The sequence below is a fragment of the Juglans microcarpa x Juglans regia genome, chromosome 2S (assembly GCF_004785595.1).
Source record: "Juglans microcarpa x Juglans regia isolate MS1-56 chromosome 2S, Jm3101_v1.0, whole genome shotgun sequence".
NCBI lineage: Eukaryota > Viridiplantae > Streptophyta > Magnoliopsida > Fagales > Juglandaceae > Juglans > Juglans microcarpa x Juglans regia.
In genome coordinates, this window is record NC_054597.1 from 10,244,187 (window position 1) to 10,266,244 (window position 22,058).

Genomic DNA, 22,058 nt, shown 5'->3' on the forward strand with positions numbered 1-22,058 from the left:
AGATGGCATTCACAAGTCTAAAGTTTCCAATTTGATTAATAGAAATTTCAAGGGCTTGCTTAAATTGTGACAGCTTGTTAGCTATACAAAGCAAAATGTGTCACATTTGAAACTACAGGCGTATGACCTGAAACCAATCTATGTTGAGCTTTGTTTATGATTTAGTTTAAACTGTTTCCTGACCAGTCTTTTATCTTCTGAAGAGTGATAACCAGGATAGAAAACAAGTTGTACCTGTTCACAATTCTCATGCTCTGGCTCTTAACCAAGTTTGCCCAAATAACCTGAATGGGGTTCTAACGTAAGTTTTGGCGCCTTTCTGCACATTTGGTTTTGCATGCTGGTTTTTATCCTACTTACTGCTACTAAATTTAGTATTTTTTAATGTATTTTCTCAAAACTACCTGGCCCATATTTAGTTATTGTCTTGCAAAAAAAATTATTTTGTTTCGTTTTGTTGTTTGCTTGAAGGCCCACCGATCTCTGTGATGCAACAACATCAAGCCAAGATGGTATTTCCATTGGTTATCAAGGTTCTCATGCGTGTGGTTTAGCAATATCAAGTCAGGGTACTGTTGCATCGGTACTTCCTACTTCTGGGGCAAATTCCACACTGCAAGGGTCTTCCGGTGTGGTTCTTGGCAGTAACTTGTCATGTCCATCTGGTACACTGAATGCCTCTGTCAGGTAGTCTGCTGTTTTGTAGCTTGACTTTTTTACTGTTTGTTTACCACCATGTTCTTTTTATATTTTTGTTTTTCCAAATTTCTTTAAACCATTACTAGTGGGTCCCTATTCCTTTTCAGGGATGGCAGATACAATGTTCCAAGAACATCATCTTTACCAGTTGATGAGCAGCAAAGAATGCAGCAATACAATCAAATGTTATCTGGTAGAAATATTCAGCAGTCTAGCATGTCCCTTCCAGCTGGTCTTCCGGGAACTGATCGTGGTGTCCGTATGCTACCTGGTGGAAATGGTATGGGGATGATATGTGGGATGAATAGAAACATGCCAATATCAAGGCCAGGGTTTCAGGGAATGGCCTCATCATCTATGTTGAATTCTGGGACAATGCTTTCTTCCAGTATGGCGGGGATGCCAAGCCCCGTAACTATGCACTCTGGAGCTGGTTCTGGTCAAGTAAACTCTATGTTGAGACCCCGCGAGACTTTGCATATGATGCGGGTGAGTTTTAACTGTTACATTTTTCTAGTCTACAGTTGCTTGTTTTGATAGTAGCATTTAGTTTTGGTTTTTGGTTTTTGTTTTCTGTGTGGGTGTGCACTGTGTAGAAAAAAAATACTTCAAACCATGACGAAAATCCAGAATTTTAAAGCCTATCAATCTACAAGCTTCTTCTAGGATTGAATGGATGTAACTATTTTAACATCAAGTTGCATCAATAGAGCTATATATCTTAATAGGTTGCATCAGCTTGATCTCTTCTCTCTCTAACTAGATCTAGTTGTTGTACCCCCTGCATTCTTTCTTTTGGTTGATCATTAGTTGAACTTGGCTTGCTTATCAATATAGAGCTATGCATCTTTTTTTTTCTAGGTAAAAGAATATTTAGCTCTATATCTTACTCTCTTGTTTATTCCTCCTGGCCAAGGGTATTGTGGGGTGTGTTTGGAGCTCATTTGAGATCTGTTGGCTGAATTTGAGCATTCCATTGTTTCATGTGAGCAATCCAGCCCATGTTAAACCTTACTTGAACCCTGGATAGATGTATTTGAGATCGTTTGGCTGAATTTGAGCATTCCATTGTTTCATGTGAGCTGTCCAGCCCATGTTAAACCTTACTTGAATCCCTGGATAGATGTATTATACTGCCAGGAGGGAAGTGATGGGTTGAGTCTGGGTTGTCTTAAATTAGAGGTAAGGGTTGTTTACATCTTTGAACATGCCCAATTGCTAAAGCCAAAATCCACATCTCTCTGTCTCTCTCCAAAAAAAAAAAAAAAAAAAAAAAATCATTTTCCTTAATTTAGTTCTGCATTAAATGCGCACCTACTGATTTGTGAAACTTGTTGTAGAAGCAAACCCAGTAATCCAGACTCGTTGATCCTACTTTGCTAACATGCTTAATATCTTGGTTGTCGATATATCTAGTAGCACATGTATTATTTTCCTCTCAAGAGCAAATCTCTGGAATTGATACTATCTTGTATTAGTTTATGAGACATCATGATTCTGATATTGTAAGGTCTTTGCTTGACCGTACTATTATGTTTCTGGCTGCGTCAATACTTCCTATTCAGTATTTATTGAGGTGTGAACATCTATATCTGTGCTAAATTACTTTGCAATGGACAATCCCAAATGAATGAGGTTCACGGTTAAAGAAAGAGTCCACTAAATCTCACTTCTAAACAATTCGGTAATGACTAGTTGTTTGTTTACAAGCTTTGGAGGTGTGATTTCGAATTATGTTTGACCTTAACATTCATAAACACTAGCCAATCATGCACACGCAATACTTGATATAAATTAGCATAGTGGAGAAAAACATTTAGGTAAGAACAAAGTAGAGAAAACCCTGTTGACTTTGACTGTAGATGGAAAAGGTTGGTAATTATTTACATGAAGAATAGAAGACGGAGGGTTGTACAAAACAATTATGGGTGGTTAAAAGTGGGGGAAGAAAGGGCATGATTTGGTTATTAGAAATTCGAACGTTTAAGTTTAATAATGATATTAATTTGATAACCTAGGTGAATTATTTTCAGAGTAGTTAAAGCGGATTATTTAAAGGAATTCACAAGACAAATTTAGACGGAAAACTATCTATGGTTTTATTTTTTTGATCAGTAAATAAGAATTTTATTAAAATAGGTAAAGCCAAGTATGGAAAACTATCTATGGTTTTGTGGGCAGTAAAGATGCTTGAAAGTAGTGATATTTGTATTCTTTGGCTTTTTTTTCCCGAGCATCTTTGGAGCAGTATCAAATTTAAAACGGGGCTAATGATTTCAAGTCCTGTATTCGTAATAACTTGTGCTCTTACTGATGTGGCAGTTAGATATGGTTATTTGACTTGGGTGCCTGTCTCACCTCAATTGGTTACCTATATTATGTTCTTTCACATGTTGATTTGTCATCATTGGCTTAGTAATACATCACTATTCACTATTATATTTCATTTCACAAGAAATGTTATTTGTGTTATAGCCTGGCCATAACCCGGAGCATCAAAGGCCAATGGTGGGTCCTGAGCTTCAGATGCAGGCCACACAAGGGAACAGCCAAATTATCCCCCATTTCAATGGATTGACTTCTGCCTTCTCTAATCAGAACACTTCACCACCTGTTCAACCATATGCTGGCCATTCTCAGCATCATCAGATGTCTCCACAACAGTCTCATGCTCTTAGTAGCCCTCATCACCCTCATATTCAAGGCCCCAATCATGCTACAGGTTCCCAGCACCAAGCCTATGCAATCCACCTTGCTAAAGAAAGGCTTCTACATCAGCGGTATTTGCAGCAGCAGCAACAACCGTTTGCTGCATCGAATGCTTTGATGCCGCATGTCCAGCCACAGCCACAACAACAGCCACAACTTCCCATATCGTCTTCTGTTCAAAATAGTTCTCAGATTCAATCAACATCAACTCAACCAGTATCTGTGTCACCTGTGACGCCGACTTCCCCGATGACTCCTTTATCATCTCAGCATCAGCAGAAACATCATCTACCACAACATGGGCTCAGCCGGAATCCTGGTGCTAGTGGGTTGACCAATCAGGTGGGGAAGCAACGGCAACGACAGTCACAGCAGCTGCAGTTTCAACAATCTGGCAGGCACCACCCTCAACAACGGCAACAACCAGTGTCTCAACAGCAGGCTAAACTTGTAAAGGGAATGGGAAGAGGGAACATGCTGGTTCATCAGAACCTCTCCATCGATCACTCTCATCTTAATGGCCTTTCTATACCTCCAGGAAGCCAAACTCCTGAGAAAGGAGAGCCGATTATGCATGTAATGCAAGGTCAAGGCTTATATTCTGGCTCTGGCTCTGGCTCTGGCTCTGGCTTGAACCCAGCCCAACCATCTAAGCCATTGGTTCCTTCTCAATCTTCAAACCCTTCCCAGGCACAACAAAAGCTAATTGGCCCAGCACCACCTTTGTCACAGCAACTGCAGCAGATGCCTCCTCACTCTGACAACAGCAGTCAAGGCCAGACTCCACCAGCTCCTTCAGGTCATACAGTATCAACTTCCCATAATACAGTTCCATCTGCTGTTGTTGCTTCAAATCACCAGCAGCCGCAGCTACAACCTCAGCCGCAGCCACAGCCACAGCCTCACCAAAAGCAGGTTAATCAAACTCAATCAAGTGTTCAGAGACATTTCCAACAGAATCGTGTGAATTCTGAGTTTCAGAACAAGTCTCAAACTGAACTAGCTCAAGCTGACCAGCAGGCTGTGAATAGTGCTTCTCCAATGATTTCTGGCACTGGAGTGCCTCAGATCTGTAATGATTCAATTGATGTGGTTCCTGTTGTTTCTTCTTCCGTTGCTCAGTGGAATGCTTCGGAACCAGTATATGATTCTAATAAGCCTAATTTGGTGACTCAAGTGAGTTCTGTGGGGAGCACACCTGTGTCAAATTCATCTGGGAGTGAGCCATTACCACCTATTAGTCAAGGGTTAGGACCAAGGCAGTTATCTGGTAGCTTTCCCTCGCATGGACATAATGTTGGATCAAAGTGGCAGGCTCAGCTACCTCTGCAACAGTCTCCAACACCCCTACTTCAACCCCAACAACAGTATCAGCTGCAAGAACAGCAGCCGCAAGAACAACAATCACCTCGGCATCTCCAGCCACAAACGCAGCTCCTCCAAGCAGGGCAAGGCAGTTTGTATATGAGGCCCACTAGTTCTAAACTGGAATGAAGCCATCTAGTGGATTGAGCATTTCGAGACCAGTCGGCCTACCGGCATTGAGTCTGCATGCCCTTTTAACAGCAACGCACAGGTAATTTTGTTTCTCTGCTCCATCGGCAACTGTAGTCTAAATGCAATATGCAGAAATGATTTAGTGTTTAGTCAATTGATTGTTAAGAAGGGATCTAATGTGTGATTTGCGTGTGCCTTTTTCATACACATTGAAAAGGTAGGCAGGCATTATTTGACAGGATATTTTTAGTCTTGAGTTATACGGGATCCCTTTTGCCTAATGCTTGGTATCCCAATTTTATTGTTTTCGTCATTTATGTTCAGACTCGTGTTGTTTTCCTCCTGCTCAAATTGATTCTCAGATTATTTATTTTTTTACAAACTTTTCGTAAATAAAATCCATAGTTGAACTATTTGTGGTGGGTTGCTCTCTAGTTGCGTGAGTGCTGGATAATAATGCAATACTCTGATCCATTAGGCCTCTAGTTGTTTACTTATTGGGAGGTGCATTCTTAGTTCTCTGAAGAAAGCTAACTCAAGGTATGGGGTTTTGATGCAGATGAAGCTGGTTATTCCATAATACGCATTGCAGGAGAGAAGGAGATGCTGATCATTATTTGCAGGTCCTGTCAAAATGTTAATTGAAGCAATTTGACAAGGCGTTATGATGTTTTTTGTTTTATATTTTGGGAAAATCTTGTACATTACCACTGGTTTAGAATTTTGGCAAGATAGAGATGATATAGAGGTATGTGTACAGGGTTCGCATCTCTCCTCTTTCTCTTAACTTCTTTTTTCTCTCCTCGGATCCCTGCTCATGTGGAGGGATCCTATTCCTTTTTGCCCCAATAGATTAGTGCATGTATCATTACCCTTTCTGATTAATGGGGTAGCAATTATTTTTATGGCCAAAAGCCTTTTGAAGAATTTGTGAATATAAGATTTATGGTGTATACGCTAGTCAGTGTTTAAGAACAATCATCAGTTGTCACTGCGCCCATGGAATTGTCGTCGCATGTAACTATTTTCAATTTGTGTATTTCAACAAACCTTGACAGATCATCCTTTACCTGCTGTGTATATTGAACAACAAGCCCTTGAAGCTTCAACATTCCTCTGTTTAAAAAAAGGCTATTCCGTTCTAGGTGCTTCACATGCTAGTGATTGATTGACTGACACTTCTACATTGCTTGGAGGTTTTGGTATTGCGCCTGCTGATAATGGTGAGAACCTGTAACTTGTATGTGCCTTTTTGTAAGCATTGTTTTCCTAGTTGAAGAGCATTTTACTTTCATTTGGGTATGTTTTTTATGCAATGTTTAAATGTTAATCGCTGCAATGCATCAGTGCATTTGTAAGGGGATGTTTATTATGGCTTGTAAGATTTTCCCTTGTTGCAGGATCCTTTGATGTGTAAATTTACTTCGGGTTGAATGTAATTAATGAACACTAACACCATTTATGGAATGTGTAGTTTGTAGTTTGTCTGTTTAGGTGAGGGTTGCCATTTAGTCCTGTAGTTCATGGCTCTCAATCCAAATAGAGGAAGAAAAGAAATGTTTATAATACCATTCTGGCAGAAAACTTCTAAAAGAAAAAGAAAAAAACAGGGAGAGGGAGAGGGAGAGAGCAACCAGAGATTAAGGTACTTATTTTTAAGAATGAGATATGGAAGGTGTGCAACATGACAGCATCTGCATCAACTACAGGATAAAGGTACTTATTACTAGTTTCTTATTTTTCATTTCATGCTGTCTCCGTTTCAATGGTATAAATTATAAATTTAGCAAACGATATTAAGTATTTTTTCTTTCATATTACTTATAGATATTATTCTTTTAGAAACACAATGACTGCCCATTTTTAAGGCTAAATAGATACTTTTTAATAAAATAAAATAATTAAAAAAATCTTATTCCAGTCCCATATTAAGAAATGATAAAAAAGATGATTAAAAAGATTATGACTATTGCTTCTCATGTGAAATTATAAGCAAAAAATGCTTTATCTTTATTTAAAATATAATTATATAAAAGGTTATAAAAACGACTGTATATCTATTTTTTCAAATAAGGAATGGAGTTGATGAGCCATTCCAATCAATCTAACGAGTGAATGGATGAGTCATCCTCATATTTTGTTATCTAATTTACCTATAAAAAAAAAAAATTGTTATCTAATGTCTTTTAAGTGAGTTTATAAATTAATACATTTAAAATAAAAATTATTTTAAAAACGATAAACCAATGTGTGATTGGACAAAAAAGAAGACAAAAATATTTTCCACAACCTTTTTATAATCTCTGTTTTAAAAGTTTAGTATTTTGGAAAATAGAATTTATAAAAGTATTATTATTACTGAACAAGTGAATAATTTCTTTACAAGTATGGAAATGGCCCCATCATCCAATGCCATGTAAGTTGTAACCCAAAGTCTTGTCTTTGGTCCGCACCAACTACCAACCGCCGCCCACCACCATTCCAGAACCTAACATAGCATAGCATTTAGCCCCCTCTCTCTCTCTCTCTCTCTCTCAACCCTAACTTCTCCACCCGAAGGTCCTCTCCAAACTCTTCGACAAAAGAAGAAAAAAGGATTTTAATACATCCATGGCCGGCCCCGGCCCCAGCCCCTCTCCGAACACCGCTTCTAAGAAGCCCCAGCCCTCCCGTGGACCCACGAGGAGACCCTCCACCTCATCCGGGCCTACCAGGAGAAATGGTACTCCCTCAAGCGCGGCCAGCTCAAGTCCTCACAGTGGGAGGAGGTCGCCGTCACCGTCGCCGCCCGCTGTGGCTACGACCACACCGAACCCTCTTCCAAGTCTGCCCTCCAGTGCCGCCACAAGATGGAGAAGCTCCGCCAGCGCTTACGCTCCGAGAAACAGCGCCTACCTACTCCCTCTTCTTCCTCCTCCTGGCCCTACTTCCACCTCATGGACTCCCTCGACCGCGGGCCTCTCCCTCCCATCTCCGCCCTCCCCATCTCTCTTGTACCACCACCACATGATGAGTCTGATTACGACGACGACAATGACGTCAAAGAAGAAGGGGGTTTTGACGAGGAGGATTACGATTGTCATGGCAGGTCTCGGAGTATCGACTACATACTCCGTCGACCGACAATTGTGAATAGATTTGCTGCCATTGGAGGCGACGGCGATGCCTCCGGGAAAAGGAGTGGTGCTTCCGGAATTTTTGGGGACCCGGTGGCGAAGAGGCGGAGGGAGGAGTTGGTGGGCAATGATGATGATCCGGAGGAGGAGGAGGAGGAGGAGGAGGAGGGGAGAGGGCTGGTATCGGAGTTGGCGGCTGAGATAAGGGCGTTTGCGGAGAGGTTTATTGGGATGGAGAATATGAAGATGAAGATGATGAAGGACGCGGAAAGGTTTAGGATGGAGATGGAGAACAAGCGGATGGAGTTGATTCTCGAGTCTCAGCAGAGGATCGTTGATTCCATTGAGAGGACCTTTGGCTCGCCGTAGAGCTTCAAATTCGAAGGTTCGATAATGCTCTTCAAGAATTATCTTCTTTTCCGGTTACTGCATAGTTGATAAGAATTTCTTAGCTTTAGGTTCAGTAACACGTTTGTATAGTCGTGACGTAAACTCAAGCTGAATTTTTTTTGGCTTTGTGCAATAATTTCTCTTTTTAAATAAGCAATTTGTCTGTTCTTTGGTTCTACTTCTCTAACGCACATTCTTTTGGTGATCCAAGTGTGTAATGCTTCGTCAATAATGAATGACCCAAATTTTCTCGTACTTCGTAGCTTGTGTTGTTATTTTGCAGAAAATATTGTTTCGATCTGTGATGTTTATAGGACAGAGATTCAAAGTGTACTACTTTCTGTGATGTTCTAATGTCTACAAACCATCTGGTATTGGTTGGCACGTCCATATCTTTTTTTTGATAAGTAATAATTTTATTCAAAGAAATAGGCATAAACCCAAGTACACTGGACGAATACAAAGGAAATACCTACAACTTCCAGAAACAATAAGAAAACTAACACCATAAAGCTAAAACAGATGCAGAAAATTATCCGCCATTACAAAAGCTTTAGCCCAAGAACTCAAAGTACTCGAGAAAAAACCCTAAGATCTCTCAAAGAACGTTCTCTATCCTCGAAGCATCTCCCATTTCTTTCGAGCCAAATAATTGGTTATTCATCTTTGGCCTTGTTGGGAACCATATGATTGGTTAGTGTAAACGCTTAACCTTTTCTTTTTGCTTGGTACTTGTTCTTACTGCAAATTAACCCCCCCCCATTTATTAGCCAAAAGTTGTCATTTGTATGGACCCGAATTGTCTTGAATTCATGCTAAGCTCATTTCGAAGACATCACCCTTGGCTTTAAAGTTTGGTGCTTTTTGGACCTCCTGTTCTAGGTTTATGTGATTCGCTGTTAGTCCTTGTCTCACCAATCAATTCTGCTAGCTCTTCTTTCTGTCTTCATGGAAGTTCCTGCCCCCCTTTTTTTTAACCTTTTTTGGATTGTCTTACAGAAATTGTCTGATAAAAAAGTTGTTTTTTAAGCCTGTCTATGATGAAATAATATTCATTATTTCAATATGGAAAGCATCTACTAATAGCATCATTAGGATGCATTCAGATATTACAAACGAAAAACCCTAGCTGAAAAGATACTACCAATGAAGCTGTAAAGATATCTTGGGCGTAGGTTTTGGAGATTAAATCTTGATCAATTTACTCATATCGGTTGAAATTCCAAACCAGTGTTTAGTTTCCACTGGAGAGTTTGCTTTGATATCAAAATTTGTTGCCAGGTAGACATCCTGGCGATTCTATCATAAGAACGCAGAGTGAAACAATCACAACGTATTTGAAGTTTGATCAAGCTATGCATGGATTTTGAGTTTAGTTGATTCCTTCTCTAGCTAAAGTACATTTCACTGCCTTTGGCCCTTTGGTAATTTTTGTACTTAAAAAAACAGCACCTTACCTGCAAGAACTTTTCCTCATGTGTTGAAATTATTTAAACATGTAGAACTTGGAGCACTCTATTGGTTTGTTTTACGACGATCCTTCCAATTCGGCATTCCTTCGTTTCTTTGAAGCATTTGATTTGCACAGCTGTTTCGCGTTGCCTTTCCATTGTAATGACTATTAGTGGTTTATCATCATCATCATTATCATTGCTGTCCTTTAAACTCTGAGCCAGCCGAAGACAGTTGAGAAATGGAAATAATTAATTGCAAAGGTATCTCAAGGGGTTAAGGACCTTGGTCTTAGTGGTATACTCCCTCTAAGTCTAAGGTTTTAATCATTTTGGGTGCAAGCCATTTCTAGGGACCATCTGATTGGGTGAATTTCGTTTTGAATTACTCGAGATGCACTTACAAGAAATTCCTTGCCAAAAGCCCGTGCACCTTTGAGATTAGTTGAGGCTTGTTCTCTGACACCGATGCTAATAAAAAAGGATTAGAAAAATGATGGAATTTATGTTTGTATGCAATATAGTACGCATGAGTATTTCCAATTGCATCAAACGAGTTTCTAAATTTAACCGTCCAGAATGCTGATCTTGAACTATATGTCAGCAGCCTGAGTTTTCTCTTTATTATTCTTTTTAAAGTAAATAGTGCATTTTGTGTTTATTCGTTAGGTGGGACTATAAATTATATTTTAGCAATTATACTATAATACTACCTATAAAAAAAAAAAATTATACTAGAATACTAAAAGTGATAAGTGTTTTTGGGTAGAGGGATGTGGTAACTTGTTTTTTCCTTGCTTCAAGGGAGCTCCAAGTCTGGATTTTACTACAAAAGAACTAGTTAATGGTATAATTGGAATCTAATTGAAACCATTACAAGGAGCAAGAACTTATTTCTCTCAAGTAATGTGAGATTTTATATACTATCTATCCTCGTTACTCAATATGGGGGTATCACAATATTATGGGGGGTATCACAAAATATTGTGATAATGATCGAATAGCAAAATTCGTTAAATTATACATATTTAAGTAAAAATTATGCTTAAAAAATATGGTTTTTATACACGTGGTATATACTTGACAAATATATTGCCCTCAATTTTGTCCACTACTAATCAAATCTTGGATTCATTTCCCAATCAATTGTGCAAGTGCTTTTGAATTGCATCAACCCCCCCCCCCCCCACCCCCCCAAAAAAAAAAAAATTGCTTATTGGTGGATCTCTTTGGTCAGATTTTTTCTCTTCAAAATATGTGGGGAATGATTATATTGCTTTAGTTGTGGTGGTGTCCAGGGGATCCTGTTTCTGGAAAGGAGTTTTGTAGGTTTGGCCGTTGATGTTAAGGCATTCGAGATGGTTGGTCCGAGAGGGTTCCTTGAATTTTTGGTATGACAATTAGCTTGAGAATGGGCCTATTGCAAATCGGTTACCAGTAGTGGGCAATTCCAAGTTGCAGGTTTGAAATTTATGTGATGGGGCGGTTTGGAATTTTGCTTGGCTTCGACATCTGGTTGATGAGGATATGGTTCAAAAAATTATTCAAGCGAGGGTACGTGTTCGAGAGGGGGATGATGTCCTGGTTTGGAAGCACACAGTGGATGAGGTTTTTCTACGAAGTCAGCCTGTCAGCTTATTTGGTCCCATGGTAATGTTTGTCTTTGGAAGAAGTGGCTATGACAAGATCATGTGCCAAAGCATATGTCTTTTTTATATTGGTGAGCGTGTCAAAATGCCATTCTAGTAGATGAAACCATTAAACAGCTTGACATTTTTGTTGTTTCTAAGTGTCATTGTTGTGCCTCAAAGAAGGTAGAGTCTATGGACCATGTGCTTTGTGATGGGGAGGGGCCGAGGAATGTTTGAGAGTTTTTTGCGGCAATTTTTGGCATTCGATTACCACTAAATCGGGTATTAAATGTTTGGTGGTGTCGTGCTTTTTCTTCCTCACAAGTTCGTTGGCTTCGTGGTATAATTCCTATTCTTATTTTTTGGGCTCTTTTAAGAGCTCGTTGTGCGACACATATGGAAGATTTGAAATATGAATGGAAGGGTATTATTTGGATGGTCAAAGGATTTATTCTGGACATCTCAGGTTCCATGCAGAAGTTCAAATCTGTGGGGTCGCATGACTTGTGGGTGTTGAGGGAACTAAACTGTCCAGTTGTGCCTGTTGCAGTGCAAGTGCCGAAGTTGATTGCTTGGTCTTTGCTGGCAGTGGGGTTGGCTAAACTCAATGTTGATGTGGTTTGCTTGGTAACCCAGGGACGTCTGGCGGGAGAGGTATTGTTCGGAATGCGCAGGGTCATGTACTTGGGGGTTTTGCTCATTGTTATAGACAAGCTACCAACACAATTGTTGAATGTTGAGCCTTTATTGATGGTCTTCGTCTATGTCAACAGTTGGGTTTGAGGGTTTTTTTGGTTGAGTCGAACTCAAGTGTTGTGGTGGGTTGGTTTATTTCGGAGGCTTGTAATTATTGGTATTTATGAGATTTTTGGGAAGAAGCCCAGACTATTATTTCTTCTCATAACATTCAGTTTAGGCATGTGTTTAGAGAAGCGAACATAGTGGCGAATTTTTTAGCTAAACATGAGACTAATGGAGGGACTTGGGATTTCTTTGGGGAGGAGTTTGGTCCGGGGAGGCTTATGGGTCTTAATTGTACGGATAGATTAGATATTTCTTATTTTAGACGTTAGGTGATATTTTTTGTTTTGGTTGAGACTTTGGTTGAGATTATTGTTGTAATTATGGTCGTTTCTCTGCCTGAGTGAGGGTTTTTACTAATAAATGGAGATGCCGCCCTCCTTTTCTTTTATTTTTTTTCAAAAAAACAAAGTGTTGTTGATGTCACGTAGAGATTCATATAGTTTGTAATTATCTAGCTTCCAAGTGCTTTGTCATTGAAACTACCAGAAAATGACAGCCATACGGGGGAGGAGGGAGTGAGGAGAAAGGAAAGGGAAGGTGGTATGGGAGGAAGGAGCCTTCCCTCCGTTCATGGGATAAGGCTGGGGGATGGGCTATCAGAGAAGCAGCGTGAGTGAGAGAGTGAGGAGGGAGACGGTAATTGTAGTTAGTTGAAGTTCTAATTGACGAGATTAAAATCTTAAGCTCCATTATTAAGACCATCAACAATGTTTGAGCTACCCCCAAAAAGACACCCCCCCCTCCCCCCCCATTTTTGGGCCTAAAAAAACCTTTAACGATGGTAAATAATCCACACGGTTATTAAAGCGAATCATTTCTTAAACACCATTCATTAGAATTCCAAGACAAAGCAGGTTTACTAAAGTCAAGAGGGAAATCTTTCAATGAAAGGTGCTGGTGGCCACACAGCCTCTGCTTTGTAAATGTGCAGCTGGTGTTGAATACAAGTTAGTCAAGTAATCAGTATCACATTGTATACTAGTCCAGAGTAATATATTTGTATAAAGTATTATGTACAGGAATGCCTATGTCTATCTTAAGAGAACTGGATTCAATGGCTTTGCTGTTTTCTCTGCTTGGTGGATAACTACATTCAACGGGCCGCAAACGCAAAGAAATCTGAGAAAGTTGGAAATGAGAGAGAGAGTGGCTTGCCTAAAAAAATGTTGAAGTGACAGTCACCTAAAATGAGAACACCTTCGAGTTTGCCGATTGAACTCAGCGGAAGTTACTGCAATTTTGATTTTTAGAGTCAATAGGGAGCCAGCAGCTTCGGCAAAGCTGTGTCACGAAACAATTTATTCATCTTCCTGGCATATAAGATTTATTTCTTGGCCAACAAGAGCTTGTCCCCTGCTATTGGCAAAACAAAATCTTATCAGCATGCGCATGTCATCCGGTTATTTGAACAAGCATTCAACGATGTAATCAAATCAAGTGTTGGTAAGAACAGGATACATCAACTCCTGCAGATCTATGAAAATTGGTTTCAATAAATTGGGCCGTAGATGAAATAAAGAAATTGTATTTTTCGAAAGGCTTTCATATCCCGTACGAATACAAGGCATGCAACCATTGATGAACAGCTTCCCAAAGCTTATCCATTATATCAAGATACAGATTTTTTTTTTTTGATAGGTAAAGATACAGATTTAAGTAACATTCTGAAGTTCAATTTGAACTTCAAGTAAGTTTAACATTGAGAAGTTCAACTTTCTTTAAGTTCAAGGACATTAACTTTTTTTCTACTCGTGAATTTGAAAATAGATACTCTCACTTTTCTTTTTCTATGGCAATAGGAACATACCCGCGCTAAGCTGGTCACCTTTAAACTTTGCATTGAGTCAGCAAGCTCCACTTGCTTTGATGCAGTTGCAAGCAGTGCCTGCAAACAATGACAAAATACAATCAACACAAGAAAAATTTCTTGAGCAGGACCTATATTCTTCAAAATTACTCGTGACTGAGAGAAGGGTATTTTACATTTTTTGTCTTCTGCAAGTCATATTCAATTGATTTAATACGAATTAAAGATTCCTGAAGCATATCCTCCTTCTCTGGAGGAATTTTTGTAGGTTTGTCAACCAGCTCGTTTACCAATTTTTCTAAATGTTGCAGCCTTTGCCAGAGCGGATCCTCTTTGATTAAAAGTGAATTGAGCTGCTCTTGAGATCTTGAATCAGCAAAATGGGGCTTGCTATGTGTTACTAACTGTTCGTCTGGATGCCGAACTGCAAACACTCTTCGCAACCCGGGTAGTACTAGATATACACATGCTAACATCTTCAATGTGACATGAAACATTAAATTTGTTAAATAGGGAATGAACTTCTTCAACGGCTTTCTATGGGTGCTGTTGTTGGTTGGATCACCTGTCACAAGCACCAAGCTAACTAAGAGCATGCAAAAGCTCATTGCAATAACAAGTGTTGTAAGACAAGATCTATATATAAACTTCTGCACCGAGGAAAAGAGAGAGAGAGAGAGAAAATGATGAGAGTCATCTTTCATACTAAATAAACCGACTGATGCTATAATGACAACCTCTAACTTCATTAGCATTTTGTCCCAGCCATCAGATCGAGCCCTTGAAGAAACTAAATGAAATTTGCATATTTACTAGGTTGCATCAAATGCAACACACATAAACCGTATTCTTGGTCTGGTTCATTTAATTACAGGACAGTCATTCCTTTTGTTGTAAGTACATGCTACACTTTCATTAAGCTTCCATCACAGGATTATGTATGGGCAATGTCCCATGCTACCTGTAGGTACGATTTGAAGAAAAATCTTTAATGCGTTGGTATCCGTTTATGGTACATATGAAACATTTCAACAACGAATTCTCTCTTCTCCTAATTAAAGAACTTCAGCTGACAACCTAGCCCAAAAATGCGGATGGACTCAAGAAAAATCTAGCTTGTCATAGACCGACGAAACCCAATGGCCCCGCAAATCGTAAGTGAGCCTAGACAACAGGGCAGAGGTTACCCGACACGTCACTACCTACTAGAGTTGCTTTAATATGACATTTACAGCTGGATGCAGAAAGTAGGAAACAGCTGAAACCCTGCCTCTAGTAAATTTTAGTGGGTATGGAAAATCATTACCATAAAAGTCAATTATGAATATCATTTGCTGTACACCAATACCAAAGAAAACCAATGGAAGGCTTTACTAGTGGAAGACATGCTGAATGATAACCTACTTGTTGAACTGGTATTTTCGAGCCTTACTGCAGTAGCAACTGGTCCAACTAAGCTGCAGCTACATGCCGGGTCGCCCAACCTTTGCTGAAACATATAGGCATAAAGCAAAGAGTTATTTATTGAGAAGTAAAGAAGAGTTACTAGAAATGACTTGATGTATTTGCATGGGTAATAGTGTACACAGTTCAATATTCACATCAAGTGATAATGATCAAATGGCACACATAAATGATCAAACGGATTAAATGCCTCTTATATAGGTTAGCTCATGTGTTTTCTATATAATGTACTCCTTCCATAAAAACAGTTGACACTCCATTTCTGCCTCACCGGTAATTTTTTTCCATTGTAAGAAAATCCAAGTTACTAACTTGTTTTACTTTCCCAGCATAAAATGTTCGTCAAATTGTTTACAAGTTAAAGAACTTTATTTAGATAGGGGCTCTACTCCGAGTAGATATATGGTAGATAGATGGGAGAGGAATTACATGTCATTCCTTGAATTTGTACTCTGCTGACAAATGTACTGATAAAGGTGTATGTCTTTCAATAACAACATTTTATCTGGATCAGGCCTGGTTTTAGAGCTTAGATTTAGAGAAAGATAGAGACAACATGCGGGCCTTATAATGTTATTTACCATTTAATGAGGCTCAGGAGACTTACTCAAACAGTAATAAATCTCACATATTGTGTCTGCCTCTCCATATTTGAGCACTAGAATTCGGACAGGAATTCTAAGAACCTTAATCCATTTCATCTCTTCCATTAACAACCAACATTGATTGCTATGGCCCAACCCAACGAGCTAGTTGAATGATTTGCTACTAAAGAAAATCCATTTGCGAACCAAAGAGCAAGCGAGTTCTTTGTGTTCAAAAGAATCAAAACAAATAGCCTCACGTAATAATCTCTTGTTTGGGAGTTCAAAAATAGATGCTATTGAAATAATAACTCGTATGATCAGTTCCATATAATGAGGGTTGTTGCAGAAAGCAGTCAGGACAATGAAAAGATCAAACAATGAAAGTTAACGAAGAAACCAGTAAGGACAGAGAAAACTGACTTTCAGAACATTCATTTCGTGACAACGTGGCGCCAACTGCTTGAAGCCAGAAGCACTTGGCGGCATGTCCAATCCTGAGGAAGCAAAAGATATTTCACTACATGCAACCTGAAAAAAGAAGAAACATAATGTAACAACACGGTATACGACAATAAGATGATAGGAGACGGTTTGAGATATTAACATATCTATCGGTCACCTTAGAGGCTGATAAGTTGACCTCCGAATCGTTAAAGTCACAGGACCTTTTAATCCCTCTCCAAAACATTGCTTCGCCAGCATGAACCAGCTGCAAATAAAAGTAGACATGGGATGAATCAAGTTTTCAGACATGACACTCCGTGAAATGTCAGGGAATTAGTTTTGAAATTCAGTTTTCCTCAAACATCAATGATTATGTGTGCTGTACAGTCCTCTGATTAGGAACATACTTTCATTATTTTTGAATCACTCCAAGGACCCTTGTCAGATCTAAGACACCCGCCTTCATTCTGGCATGAGCAACTTCCACCGAGAAAATCTGGTAGCTGGCTGTTCATAAATGCTCAAATGCTTCTTGTTACAAAAACACTATATTTGTAATTTGAGAAATGATTAGTACACGGACCCACTGCAATGAACAGTAAATATTTTGTGACTAATCCTTGTTTTCCCCGTGAAATGGGTCCGTGTCTATAGCATGATTCTTGTAATTTAACATAAAAAATGAACAACTTCATGATAGGTGGTAAAAGTCAAGAGGGAATCCCGACCTTGCGTCTATTGCCTCTAACAACTTATTTTGGTATTTGTTGCCTAAAACCTGCGGAATCAATGAAATCCGCCTATGATTAATACGGCCTCCAAAAGTAAAGGAACTTAAAAAAGTAACATAAGCACTCATACATGTATCTTTGCTGTAGTCCTGGGGTCTAGAAAACCTTTTGCTGTATTCCATAGTAATTTGAACCCACTACCAGCATTAACAATGAACATCTGATGTAATGTCTGTAGAAATCGAAATATCAGAAACGATTTACGGATGCAAACTTTAAGAATTCAGATACCATATTGTTTTTATTTCATATACTATTAAACCACCTCAGGATAGTTATCCCCATCAATTTTCTGCATGCGCGTAACAAGATCATGGGCAACCTTGCCAAAGTTTACCCAGTTCTGGAAAAGAAATAGGGCAATGAGAAGCAATGACATTGTTTAAACGCATACATTATACAGAAGCGTGATGATATAATTATGATGAGCTAAGAAATTACCAGACCGTGCACGTCAAGTATTGTTGTTGTGGAATCTATGTGTCTCCTGGCAGCAATAGAACATGCAGGGAACTTCTGACTGAAGACCTTCTCAAACCCCTGAACATGATATTTCAAAAACCGGTCCACCGTGGTGATATTCATCAGCTTGCTAGGTTCAATTTTGCCAAGCCTTTCAATATAAACAGGTCGGCCCCCTCTGTCTACACCATGGTAACCATGTGGATACCAACGCTGAACTTCTTCATATTCATGATATACAAAATCCTGACATAAATCATTCCAATGCAGAACCTTTTAGAACTGGAAACATTAAAAAAAAACGATTAACACAACTGGTAGTCCAGGAAAAACTTTCAACTGTACAAACAAAGAAGGATAAAGCCAGACCAAATTTGCAAGCCTCAACAGCCCATTCGGGGTCCTGATATTGGTGAAGACGTTTTTGGTTTCTAGTGGCCACATTGTTGCCACATGGAAGAAGATGATTCCTTCATGTTTAATGTGGTGCTTATGGTTGGAAAGGAATGGCGGTGCTTTGAAAATAAGTAACGTTCGATGGGAGCACTTAAGGAAGCTTTTCTTTAGTACTTTGTGTATTTGGACTAAAGCTCCTTATATTGAATGGATATAACCTTCATGATTTGTTTTGAGTCTATTCTAGCTCCTAGCTTGTGTTTAGATGTTTTCTCTCTAGACTATGTCCATTTACTAGTCAATAAAATCTTCTTGTTACTTATAAAAAAACATCCATCTTATCAAATTATCATTACAGCAGATCAAATACTACAGAGGAAAGGGATGCCATGATGATATCTTACCTGTAACAAAGAATCTACTCCATTCTCTTTCCTCCAGTTAATCATTTCAGCCCACATATGGAATGTTTTATCCATATCAAACTTTCTTGCCTTTAGAAACCTGTAGCAAGGAAATCCCGGTTTTCTATAATTAAATGGAATAAACAGGAAGATAGAACATAGCATGCCCAAAGAAACTATTGTATGAAAAACTAATTACGCAATTAATATATTTTGATTCTAATGACAGAGTTATTAGCAAAACTGCAACACAATATGGTTAAGGATGCTAATTAAAAAAATATAGATGGTTAAGAATATGTTAAGATGCTTTTTCCCAATATTCAGACTCAATATTATCGTTTCCTCTGCGCTGTTCACTTCTGCATCTGTATAATCCAGCAAATTGAACAAAATCTATATTTTTACTGACGATACACTGTTCTCGAGTTCCAAATTTCTCACAATATAAAGCGGCCCCGGCTTATGTATAAAGCGATAACTGCGTTTAAAATTCAAGTCGATTTAACATCTAAAGATTTAACGCGCCACTGTATAAACAATAATATCGTTAGAAAATGTTTCGAATAATGCTCAGATATACGAACTAATGAATAGAAAATTTTAGCTTTCGTTACGCGAAGATTCGTTTACCGCAGCAAAGTGTGGTAATCATCGTGGCGTGGCGGGAGCAGATCTTTCGCAAGCAATGCATCTCGGAACGCGTTAACAGCAACTTCTTCCTTGGGGTCCCGGACATGGTGGATCGAGATCGATGCGAATCGGCAATCGGCTACCACCCGGTTCCCGCGCTTCCTGAGGGATTGTGAGAACTTCGTGGAAGCACTCATTGCCTTTTTCTTCAGAGATCTACCCCGAACACTTCGCCTCTCGTCCTCCGACGCAGTCTCGGAGTCACAACCACTTTTGCCCTTCCCGTCTTCTCGAACGGAAGCCACTTCTCCTTAATTCAAAACCAAACAAAACAGCAACCGAGCTGAACTTTTCAATATTCCAAACTCATTTGATCTAAATATGATTTCGTGCAAAAAATAAATAAATGTACCAGGCATTGCGTCAAAGATACTCTCAGAATCCAAATTTCCAGATCAAAATCTGCTGTAAACAAGAGAAAAGGATAAGAATTGGGATAAGAGCTGCGTCGGCTTTTAGCTCAAGATTTCGAAAATCGTCAAGATTCTCAGCGGATGCCCCATGGCAAAAGACAAACTTCCTGACAGAACAAAAAGGAGAATCAGAGAATTCCCCACGATCGAGCTGAGAGAGAGAGAGAGAGAGAGAGAGAGAGAGAGGGAGCTGAGGAGGCGTAGGACAGGTCGTTGTCAAAGACGTTAGAAAGGAGACGTTAGCGTGCAACGGCCGCTTCAGCCTTTTTGTATATATTATTAACGCCGGCTATTTGGGTTGACTCCTGTAATTTTACGTTTGTTACCTCCAGGAGAGAGGGAGTACGTCCATGTCACGGCACACTTGTTCCATGCCAGGTGGAGGAGGTAGGTGATACCGTGACGGTGCTGGTACGGTCAAAAGTTAACCCTCACGAATCATTCACGCACTATTTTCATAATCCTTTATATAATTTATCGATATTTTTATAAAATAATTTATAAATTTGTATAGTTGATTCGTTTTACACAAGGGTGCTGCTACTATACCCTCCGCTCTCCGCTGGCGTGTCTTTAATGTAAATTATACTTATTTTTTAAATAATTTTTTAAAAAAAATACTAATTAATAGTCAATTTCTTAATCATTAAAAAAAAATTAAAATAAAATAAAATACATAAGATGTCAAATTGATGAGGCAAACTAGAAGACATAGTATCATTTTTCTTTATAGAAATATCCTTAATTTTAAACATAATTATATAAAGAATTATAAAAAAAATACTGTATTAAGGTTAGTCTTAATTGTATTGTTGGCAAAATAAATGCATTCATTGAATTAAGGCCACCTGTTATTAGGATTAAGTTTCTCAATAATAAATATTTTTAATAATTAGGTAAAAAATAGCCAGGTATCTAAATTTCAGAATATGTAATATAACCCATAATAGTAGTGTTCTTAACATTAAATCCTATTAGATACTTATGTTTTATCTATTTTTCCCTAATTGCAAAAAAGGTTATGACTATAATATAATGACAGATCAAATCCAAATATACGACTTTGTCTATCAATTTTTGAATTTATTATTTAAAATATAAAGATAGTCTGGAATATATAATCTGGCTTGGATGACCTGATCTACCATTTCATAAGCAACAATGGTCTTCTCCACTTGCAAGTTTTCAAGAGCTAATTTGATTTGATTTTCAAGACTATTTGCTATGGAATTTATACTGATTATCAGATAAATGTTACACATGCTTGCTTAATTTCCAAGCCTAAATTCATTTAGAAGGAGAGGATGAACCGCTCTTCTAGCTATTTTTAAGATCTAAAAGTTAGGATTACTCTAGATTTTGCTATTCTCGGTTATACCTACTGATGTAATATATTTTAAGTGATTGTTTATTTAAGTGATAGACATATATAACTACTAAAAAGTTATCACAATATCAACGAGCGTGACTAAAGATTATAAATTTTGAGATGATGAGTAGCATTACTTATATGATTGTAAAATGTGACTCGTAATAGTAACACCGATGATCCAACACCATTATCCTACTTCAACCGTCCATTCTTATGTATCCTAAGAAGTTCAATCGATCTATGACAAGTTACTAATGTTCATAGATGATCAACAATGTTTTTTCAGTCATAATCGTGCTTATGTTGGTGAAACTGTATCTTTCCCTCGAATGAATGATTGAAATTGTCTTCTTATCGAAGAAGGATAATGAATGAACAGAAAGCAATATGCTTCAAAGCTTCGCAGTTCATTTGAAAATAACAACAATAAAGCAATCTAAGGTCAGAACTTTGGTTAAAAAATCATATTAAAAAGAAACTCAAAATGTGTGGTTTGGATAGTGATATATATAAGATGAGATTGTTTTAAATAAAAGTTGAAAGTTGAATAAAATATTATTAGAATATTATTTTTTAATATTATTATTGTTTTGAAATTTAAAAAAGTTGAATTGAGATTTGAAAATGTTAAATTGTTTATTATATTTTGTGTGAAAATTTGAGAAAGTTATAATAATAAAATGAGATGAGATGATTTTTGAATCCAAACGACCCTAACTTAAATGCTGGCCAAGAAACATTTCATAAAGTAAAAAAGATAAAATTACTTATGGGGTAGAGGGGTAGAAATCTCCAACAAACACTTCATTGCAACTAATACAATATATAAAAGAACTTAAAAAATAAATGGCTTTAAGACCAATAAGTTTAGGAGAAATGTTTGGTTTACAAGAAAAGATTTCACAAACTAAAACCTATTAACTGATGT

The 22,058-nt window shown here is 38.2% G+C and overlaps 2 protein-coding genes and 1 pseudogene across 3 annotated transcripts; 2 read left to right on the top strand and 1 right to left on the bottom strand.

Moving 5' to 3' along the window:
• The window catches only part of LOC121252995, a 30,475-nt pseudogene extending 24,592 nt beyond the window's left edge, over window positions 1-5,883 (top strand).
• A 690-nt stretch (window positions 5,884-6,573) lies between these two features.
• Window positions 6,574-8,666, top strand: LOC121253346 (trihelix transcription factor ASIL1-like). The gene is made up of 2 exons (XM_041153372.1): window positions 6,574-6,580; window positions 7,561-8,666. The coding sequence occupies exons 1-2, from the start codon at window positions 6,574-6,576 to the stop codon at window positions 8,388-8,390; spliced, it is 837 nt and encodes a 278-aa protein (XP_041009306.1). The 3' UTR covers window positions 8,391-8,666.
• Window positions 8,667-13,111: 4,445 nt separating this feature from the next.
• Window positions 13,112-20,162, bottom strand: LOC121252996 (phosphatidylinositol/phosphatidylcholine transfer protein SFH9-like). Of its 2 annotated transcripts, none has more exons than XM_041152870.1 (14): window positions 19,698-20,162; window positions 19,286-19,595; window positions 18,653-18,752; window positions 17,832-18,098; window positions 17,656-17,733; window positions 17,461-17,562; window positions 17,328-17,377; window positions 17,007-17,106; window positions 16,775-16,864; window positions 16,576-16,683; window positions 15,509-15,593; window positions 14,281-14,669; window positions 14,105-14,182; window positions 13,112-13,650 (listed from the first exon to the last, which is right to left on the bottom strand). In XM_041152870.1, the coding sequence occupies exons 1-14, from the start codon at window positions 19,702-19,704 to the stop codon at window positions 13,600-13,602; spliced, it is 1,815 nt and encodes a 604-aa protein (XP_041008804.1). In that variant the 5' UTR covers window positions 19,705-20,162; the 3' UTR covers window positions 13,112-13,599. The 2 variants fall into 2 exon arrangements, with proteins under 2 accessions (XP_041008804.1, XP_041008803.1); XM_041152869.1 differs by having other exon boundaries at window positions 13,112-13,653.
• Between the last annotated feature and the right edge of the window lie 1,896 nt (window positions 20,163-22,058).

Coding starts and splice junctions, on each gene's coding strand:
- LOC121252996 (XM_041152869.1), bottom strand. Junction 16,684..16,774: donor TCAACTTATCAGCCTCTAAG/GTGACCGATAGA, acceptor TTCTTTTTTCAG/GTTGCATGTAGTGAAATATC. Junction 13,654..14,104: donor AGGTGACCAGCTTAGCGCGG/GTATGTTCCTAT, acceptor TTTTGCCAATAG/CAGGGGACAAGCTCTTGTTG.